This window comes from Silurus meridionalis, chromosome 1 (genome assembly GCF_014805685.1).
Source record: "Silurus meridionalis isolate SWU-2019-XX chromosome 1, ASM1480568v1, whole genome shotgun sequence".
Taxonomy (NCBI): domain Eukaryota; kingdom Metazoa; phylum Chordata; class Actinopteri; order Siluriformes; family Siluridae; genus Silurus; species Silurus meridionalis.
Window position 1 is genome coordinate 13,033,113 of NC_060884.1, and position 9,480 is coordinate 13,042,592.

The 9,480-nt window shown below is 36.4% G+C and overlaps 1 protein-coding gene across 1 annotated transcript; it reads left to right on the plus strand.

Moving 5' to 3' along the window:
• The first annotated feature begins 1,274 nt into the window (after nt 1–1,274).
• Nucleotides 1,275–8,501, plus strand: LOC124397232 (SAM pointed domain-containing Ets transcription factor). Its single transcript, XM_046866788.1, has 6 exons — nt 1,275–1,736; nt 5,858–6,323; nt 7,316–7,513; nt 7,642–7,689; nt 7,787–7,921; nt 8,069–8,501. The coding sequence occupies exons 2-6, from the start codon at nt 5,864–5,866 to the stop codon at nt 8,245–8,247; spliced, it is 1,020 nt and encodes a 339-aa protein (XP_046722744.1). The 5' UTR covers nt 1,275–1,736; nt 5,858–5,863; the 3' UTR covers nt 8,248–8,501.
• The last annotated feature ends 979 nt before the right edge of the window (nt 8,502–9,480 follow it).

Consider the following 9,480-nt stretch of genomic DNA (forward strand, 5'->3'; position numbering starts at 1 on the left):
AACTTAGTCACTCAGTTTTTTCAACTGCCATGCAAATGAGCCCTTTATGAGAAAACATGCTGAAAAAACAATGGTCCTAGAGACCTTAAATAAATATCTTTTTTAATCTCATTTTTATAAAATCTTAAAAATATATTTACAAGGATATAACTAGTTAGTGGAATGACTTACTATTCCATAAATCAGGTTTAAAACAATATTTGATAGTTTGTGTGTTTCACACCAATACACTACTGTAAAACTAAGATGCTATTTTAATTTAAGAGATCATTTTATTGTAATACAACGATACTACTGATCCCACTTTCAGCATCTAGAAATTAAGCATAGTGTATGTATTAGACAGTCATGGTTTGTGTTGGTGTGTCTGTTTAACTATGCAAACAAAGCAGCATGCGTTGTAGTTTAACGGGACATCATCAACACTACTGACGTAAGCAGAAACTCAGAGAAGCAGCATAAAATAATATGGCACCAGGAAATGAATTTAAATTACAGTATAATGCATCTACTCACACATATTTATCCTAATATTGACATTTTCATTGAAATCTTCACTTAGAATTCTTCACTATTATGAAATTAAACCTTTGGAGACCACTGTACTGTGAAGAATTGTGTTTTTCTATTTTCTTGTACTCAATGGGTTCAGTTATTAATGTGTTAACAATATAAATGTTAACAACTTTTTTACATAATGATCCTTAGCTTTGAAAAATGCCTCAGGGAAAAGTGATCAAACACATTCCTGCTTTCTAAAGATGGTACTTTCCTAATAATCATACAGACATCTGTTACAGATGTCGGTTATTATAGTTGTATCATTACAAAGTGTTTTGTTTTTTTGTTTTGTTTTTTGAGCAAATTTAACGCTTGAGTGGAACTGAATTGTATTTCTTGGTCTTGGGTTGTAATTCATGAAAATACGATCTAAAAAACAGTCTCAAGTTTTATTGAGGTTTGACTATAACATAAATGAATCTTTTTTACAAGACAATTCAAATACCAAATGATCGGTTTACAACAAAACCTTTCATAAGAGTTCTGCATAAATTTCAAATAAATTGTTATTATTGTAGTTTCTTTTTTATGAAATAGCACTACAGCACAGCGCTTTATGCAAATTCTGATTCTGAACGTAATTCTTATTAAGAAACATCACTGTCATTTAACAAGTTTCAACTTGATTGTGAATAAGTTAAAAAAAAACAATATGGCACTCAAATCCACATTACGGTATTCTTCTCCAAACTGTTATTTCCTCTATGGCAAAAGGCAGAGGTGGTCCAGAGTTAGAAATGTTTACTCAAGTTAATAAGGCCTCCCTATAAATGCCAACACTGGAGTCAATGGAGCACGCATTCCTGCACACAAGACTTGAGAGCTTGGCTACACACCCACATCAGGTATACACACATGCACTCACGGCCAGGGAAAAAAAGGTTGACACCACCAGTGTTAGTCACTGAAGGTAGTGATGTGGTGGTGCGTACCTGGAGACTGTCATCCTGCTGTCGTCTCTGACATCTTTTTCTTCAAGGATTCTGAGAAGACGTCACATATCCAGAAAGACTTCTAAAAACACAAGACAGCCAAACCGAATACTATTTACTGAAGGTCCAAGACAGAGGAGGAAACAAAAGTTTTTTTATTTCCTGACTGCATCAGTGGGCTTTAACAGAAACGAATAAAAAGTGCTACTGGTCCCTCCTCGAACATCTGCTGTATCAGCACAGGTAAGGCCAAGTCAACACAGTATTTCAAATTGTCTAATATGTTTTTTTATTTAATGAAAAATGGCTTTGAATATGCATTATTTATTATATTTTAAGAGAATTTCATCAAAATGTTTTGTGTTATCAAGGGAAAGATTGTATACACTCTATAAAGAACATAAAGAAATGCAAACCCTTGTACATTGTACACGTCTACTAAAGTAAATGGGTTCAAAAATAAAACAAGAATAATTACATGCTGTGAAAAGCTGAGTGGGTAAAAGAGCATAAGTCACTGTCTTATCTTTACCAAGCCTTTTGTGTGTTCTTTAGATGATTAATAAGAGCTGATATGGTATTCAGATCAAGCATTCCTAATGCAGGGAGTGCACCTCTTTGTAGGAGTTACCACATTTAAGCTTTTTCCAAATGTGACTTACATTAGGACCCCAGTGAGTCACGGTATTGCAAAAAAAATAACATTGTATTAACTGTATTTTTATGTGGTGAGTTAGCAGCATGTTCACATCTTCACCAAATTTTAAAACTAAAGTTTTAAGATGAAGCAGGTTTTATTTAAAAAGTTTTTTATTTTTAAACATTTTTTTTTTACCTTCAACTGCCATTTTACGGGTTTTGATCAAATATACATTTCTTAGATACAGAAGTAATATATGTTTAGATATAGATATAGATATGGGATGTAGGATATTCTTTGTTGCTAAAACCTGCTGCAACACCTGCACCAGAAATTAAGCCAAGTTTGCAGAAATGGTTGCCAAAAATACCAAAAGGATTAAAAGTACAAAAGCATAAAGTCATTCATATGGTAATTTAGTGACAAGGAGATTGATTTTTATCAAGAGTTGTCATTAAATTGACCATTTAATGGTCCATTTGCATAATAACATATTATGTTTGTTTGTGTACTCATATTTTTGTCTTTATTTTGTATTCATGTGAACAACAGATTAAAAAAAAAAAGCCTCCTAACCAGTTACAATGAGATGATATGTTTAGGAACGGTCATACAAAACAGAATTCTCAGAATGACAGTTGTAACAAATTGTCCAAAAAAAGCTTAGTTAAACAATGTGCACATGCATTGTCTCATATATATATATATATATATATATATATATATATATATATATATATATATATATATATATATATATATATATATATATATATATATATATATATATATATATATATATATATATAACATAAAATAGTTGAAAAGTATTTTTTTTAAAACACAAGCTATAAAAAAAACTGTTAAAATTGTTGATGCAACCTAAGGCCCTTTATATTATATCATTATTTAAATGAAAATTGTCACACCTGATGTTCACACAGAATGAGCCACTATGAATTATGGTCTTCTGAGATACAACCCCCTCTCTCTTATTATAGTGTTTTACACCCTAAGCTGTGAAAAGCACTCATATTCGACAGCTGTCAACATGGGTTTGTGCAAGGTGTCTTCCAGCAAAAGAACATAAGAACTTGACTTGAAATGATATTTAATGGCCCATTATCATCAGGGGAGACGTGTGACTGTTTAATTTTTAACTATGACACCTATTGCTCTATAAATGTTATACAAAGGTTTGCCCTGCGTAATACCCAACCAAGCAATTTAATAGATTGTCATTCCTTGCATTACCATCTTGGCAAATGCAAGACCAGTTTTGCAAAATTTACAATGTCTACATTTTAGTTTGCTTGTCAGGATTCTGCACAGGGAAAAGGAGCAGAACTTGCACTAATCCTTTAAGAAGATACCGTGTACAGGTGGCAAACAGTCTTGCATTACTTCACACATTAGCTAAGGCTAAAACCAAACAAGGAAGTGTCTTTCTTTATAAGAGAGGATAGAGTAGGGAGGGCAACATAATGCCTTAGATTTTTATCTCTTCATACTAATTTGATTACCATCTGTCTCTTTTCTGGCCAGAAGCAAAAGTCACTTTTGAGATTAGCATGCAAAGAACAAATCATTTTTTATTCTAAAATGTCTCTGGATTTTGAAGAGAAATAAAGCCATCAGAATTAAGGGCTTTTAGTGAATAAATATCATTTGTTGTTTTACCAAGTGAAATGTTTAAGAAAGAATCCCTATCTAATAGATTAAGCAATCAGACCGGTTCTGACATGAAGGATGGCTGCCAGCTCTTAACCAAAACTGTTATCCCCATCTCTAAATGTTCCACATCTCAGCAACAATGAGGCAGCCACTAGAGCAGCAAGAGTAGGAGAAACTCTTAATGCCAGTGAAATTAATTTTCAAGTCTTTCACCAAACTCATTTAAGGATCAGTCACAGGCGCTAATCTCTTGCCTACAGAGTGTGTTTGCCTCCCTGTTTCTCCTGTGCTGAGTCAATATGGCCAAATGTGCCAGGATAATGGACTTACCACAAGCTGTTGCTACACAGAGGGAACGCCAGGCTGCTTATTGTGTCTAAGCTGACCATAGATGAAGGGAAAGATGCACCCCATTTTTCCAGGGTGGGGAGAAGGATGAAAAGAGGGAATGCAGAAGCTGTAGGAGGGCAAGCAAGTAAGATCGGGGAGATGAGATGAGAAGGGGGAGGTTGTTTAAATGTGGATAACTTCATTTCCTTTAGGGTTAACAGAGTGCACCTTCAAAGACACTACCCAAGTCTTCTATTTGTGGTAGCACAGAGATGTATAACAGTAGTGTAAATAAACCTGAACCCATCCCCTTCTACCCTTTCGACAGACAGATAGACTGACAGCTTGTCTTTAGTTTAACAGTGCCTAATTTCCTCTGCTATCACTGGGTGTGGGGCTATCATCAGACTTTATGAATTTTAGTGTCACTATGTCCAAACAAATATAAGGTGTATCATTGGGCATGTGGCATGCGAGAAATTATTCTATCGACCTACAGGAACATTTACAGATAATCCACAATGATCATTAGAGCTCTCACTCTCCATCTGTGCTTCCTTCAATTCATCAGAGAAAAAAGTTACACAAGGCCATCATCACTCATGCACATAGATATGTCTCCCAAATATCACTGCTTTCTTTAGCCTGGAGGGCAGCATGTAATAAAAGAGAACTGTTATAGACTGCCTTTTTCAAAACAGCTAATGAACCTTGAACCTAATCTAGAGTTGTAATCTAGAGTTGTATAGTTGTCTTAATCCTAATTGGCAGACTGAGATCAGATAATGCTAGAAATAAGAAGCATTTGTTACCAGTACAGGACACATTTAAATAAATAAATATATATTTGTTTTATGATAATCTTGTGGTGTTTAAATAGATTTGGCTGAATTCAAAAAACCTCCACTTGATGTCAATTTCTTTTAAGGAATATCATTTACACTTTTACTATTAGTAGTAATTATTTCTCAGTCATTATTTTCTGGAGGAAATAAGTCCCTTTATTATTAATGTTTAATTAATTATCTCTCGCAACCTTAACATCTCAGGTGATATCTGTAGCTCACCAGACACCAGTTTTTTTCTGTCACTGTCAGTCTTTAACCTTGATTTGAGTCCTACTTTTCCATTTGGAATGAAAGTCCCATTTCATTAAGTTTCATTAAAAGCTCATGCTGGTTTTGGAGACAGGAAAGACTGCGGGAAATGCACTTTGAAAGTGGGAATCAACTACGTCTTATTTACTCAGACATTTGGAGCAATTCTGTGCTAGTGACCCGTGAGTAAGTTCTGCGGCCCAATCCGTTTTGGTTTTTGCCTCTCGGTGTTACACCGTGACTTGCTTTGGTTTCCCTGCCCCATGTGTTCCCCAACACTTAAAGAGACAAGCAGCCTCACTAAGACACATACTGTAGATCTCTTAGATGAAGTTTGGATTCCGGCGTTGACTCTGGAACAGGACACCATGATGTTGATCCACTATTTTGAGACCAAGTTCTAAGTATTAATCCTATCTTAACAATAGAAAAACTTTGTCAACTTTGTAAAAATAGTCAACATTGAAAATGTTGACAATTATTTATTTATTAATTTTTCTAAATTTGTGAATGCTTTGTGCATTTCATTTTACATATAGTGAAGACATTGAACTGTCCAATTGTAATAATTCAATTGCTGAGTTTCCTGAGTCTCAGTGATCAGATCTATTCTTCTTTTTTAGGAGGCCATGGCTAGCCCAGTACGAGTCCACCCAGATGCTGCCTTGCACCAGTCAGCCCACTCTGCCTTAAGTTTCTCTGAGAACTCTTTGGCTGTTCTAAAAACAGAAGATGGAGCAGTGGAGACTCTGGAACTGGTGGACAATAAGCCACGGCTGGACAGTACTGATCGTACTCTTCCGGGACTCTACCTGTCCTGTTTTGACATGCTGTTCACTGAGGATGCCACCTGGCTGGTAAGGGTTGCAGACTCTTCTGCATCCGTTGCTAGTGGACCTAATCCAGAACCGTGTCCAGAGCCAGAGCAATGCCCTGTGATTGATAGTCCTGGGCTGGGGAGTGAGCCACTGTCTCCTGGCCTTGAAGACCAGGTGGAGGAGAGATCTCTAGAGCAAGTACAGAGCCTTGTGGTTGGAGAAGTGCTGAAGGACATTGAGACAGCCTGCAAGCTGCTGAACATCACACCAGGTTAGAGGCTAAATAAAACATTTGGTGTGTGAAATGCGCATGTCTCTCTGATGTCTTTTTTTGTTTGCTTCTCTCATACTGTTTTAGAATGTTGTACAGAGTTTCAGTGTAAATATTTGTTTTAATGAATAATTCATATCGGATAATGGGGAAGGTCTGGCAATAACATAGTAGGGAAATTACGGACACTTTAATGGATTTCTAATCTGTTAATGTGTACTTTTAGATTGAAAAGAAGCAAATTGTATGACGCTCAAAGAACCATCGGGTGATTTACTTTATTTAAATAGAAATTGTGAAAGATGTTTGCTCAGTGTACATTTAACGTCAAAACCCAGCTTTATATACCAGGATCTGTTTAATCCCCACTCTTGCATGTGGAGTTGTTGCAAATGACCTGAAAACTTTGTTGGAGTAGCTTTACTTTAGGGCTTTTGGTGTTTACCCAGCAGGAGGTGTGTAACTGTCCAACCAAGCCCTAGTCCTGCACAGATGAGGAGCTCTATCTAAAAGAATAAACATCAACAGTCAGCTCCTGCATACTGTGTTGACGTTTTTTTTTAAAACATTTAACATTGCTAAGTAGAGTTGAATATTCGACAGCTTAAGACTGTGAAACGAATGGCTTCCCTGTGTTTGTATTGCTGGATATCTCCTAATCTACCCAAACCTTACCGATACTTACTCTTGATTTTATCGGTGTGTGCTTACTGGACTTACTGACATGTCCTCTAACTGACAGTTGTCACGGTAATTTTCACTCCTTGAAAGTATTTGTGCTACACCTCCCTGAGTAAACATTCTTTCCCCGTTCACACTTTTGGCTTTCGCTTTCCTTGAATGACAATCATGTTGTTGCATCAAAACATACAAAGCTCTATCCAAACATTGCTAATCCTGGTATTCTAGAAGTAGACTGATGTTTCTAGGGGGAAATGTTGAGGGATTGTTGAATAACATGCTGTGAGTCAAGCTTATATCGTATCTTTCAGATCCGGTGGAGTGGAGCTGCGGAAATGTTCAGAAGTGGCTGTTGTGGACAGAGCATCTGTATCGTCTCCCTCAGGTGGGCAAAGCATTTCAGGACCTGGACGGAAAAGACTTGTGCGCCATGACCGAGGAAGACTTTCGACAGCGTTGTTCACAATGTGGTGACACGCTATATGCTCATCTAGATATATGGAAATCAGGTAAATACCTTTGTTTACACACACAGTATGGCTGGGATTTAAAAAGTACGGCAAGCCGAGTTCAGTACATTACATTACATATTTAAATACAGTGGAATATTCACTCACACATTTCTTTGTGTGCTTAGCTGCCTGGATGAAAGAGAGATGTTCAATAGGAGAGAGCAGGCTCATGGGTACGTTTATTAGCATATTATTGATCACATAAAGAAAATAACCTTAACTTTTGTTTTATAAATATCTGCTTTCACATTAACTGTTGTCATCCTACAGAGAGAGAGGAGTTGTGGTCGGAGGCAGACTCATCTTGCTCCGGTCAGCCCATCCATTTGTGGCAGTTCCTCAGAGAGCTCTTACTTAAACCACACAACTACGGACGCTGCATTCGCTGGCTCAATAAAGAAAAAGGTATAAAACTTTTTAGGGGGAAAATTCCAAGACCAAGTCAAGACCTTGTATATTGTTTAATATTCACACTGCTGTTTTTGTACCAATGATAAATCCACTTCTATTTTAGGATGAATTCTTTTTTTTTCTCAAACTTCTTTTCTGAAGGTATTTTCAAAATTGAAGATTCTGCTCACGTAGCAAGACTCTGGGGTCTGAGGAAGAATCGGCCAGCGATGAACTATGACAAGCTTAGCCGCTCCATCAGGCAGTACTACAAGAAGGGAATCATCCGCAAACCAGATGTGTCTCAGAGACTGGTCTATCAGTTTGTCCACCCAGTATGAGTCCAGCAATCTGACCAGCAGAGACAAGATGACAGATTGTTTGCTATGCACTGACAAACTGCCTAAAAGCTAGAGTCTATGCACTCTAGTACTTTTCTGTGTTTGATTCTGTGATAATGTATTGTTCTGTGTCTGGACTCTGTGATAATATTATTTCAAAAATTGGCTTAAATTATGTGCAGATCATTTGGTCACTTTTACATGAAGACATTTTGGGATCTGGTTGTAATCTCAATAAAGCATTTTATATAAGACATTTGATGATTATACACGTCACATAAAATGACTGGCTATTCGCATTGTCTGCCTGTCTCGGTCTATCGGTTATCTCATTAGCAAACATTAGCAAACAAGTCAAAGTAATTGAGTAATCGGTTTTTGTCTTCCGACAAGTATTGGGCACTTTCGTAATGTGGAAACGGGTGTTAATCATAGAATTTGCATGTATTTCAGTAAATTCTTTTAGTTTAAACACTAACATTCATCAAATACATGTTCTTCTCTGACAGCTTTAATAGTGCTATGTCAATGCTCCCAGTTTTTGTTTGATCAAACCGCCACTCCCTGTACGAATGAGTGGCCAACTCAGGCACATGTTTGGGTTTGGTCCTGGCCTACGCCCAACTCGGCTCCTTTTTTAGGCCTAATCACACAGCAAACTTATTAACCCTCCCTAAAGGCATCAACAGTAAAGAAAGTCTTCACCACATCAAGCTCCCACAATCATCCTCCATTGGAACCTCTCTCTGTGCTCTAGTAGCAAAAGGTGAACTTGTTGTGTCATAAAAATGTCCTACAGAATTAAGAGTTAAGTAAATTGTCAGGTCTGAACTGCTTTGAAGTACCTGCATTACATATTAGTGAGGGGGGTTTATTTTTATTTTGTTCCTATTCCTTTTCTTCCTCTTTTTTCTGTTTTTATCGATGTTCTTTTGCAGTGTCTGCCATTGTTAATAATATATTAGAATTGTTAATACATTAAAGTAAGCTTTTCTGTTACAGAGAGTCTCCATCATGGGTTTTTTTTTTTTTTTTTTTACAATCTTCCACATTTCCTTCTTATAATTTATAACTAATCATTAAAAGCTAATGATTTATATTTTCTCCTACCTAGTGGAAAATTTAGAAAAGCCAGAGCCAAGCAGTAAGAATAAAACCCATTACAAACTTTTTCTTTGTCTCCTAACTTCTCCTTTGTCAAATTTAAAAATGTTAATTCAATCATTTAATGTT

Coding starts and splice junctions, on each gene's coding strand:
- LOC124397232 (XM_046866788.1), top strand. CDS start 5,864: ATGGCTAGCCCAGTACGAGTCCACCCAGATGCTGCCTTGCACCAGTCA. Junction 7,690..7,786: donor AGGAGAGAGCAGGCTCATGG/GTACGTTTATTA, acceptor GTCATCCTACAG/AGAGAGAGGAGTTGTGGTCG. Junction 7,922..8,068: donor CTGGCTCAATAAAGAAAAAG/GTATAAAACTTT, acceptor TCTTTTCTGAAG/GTATTTTCAAAATTGAAGAT.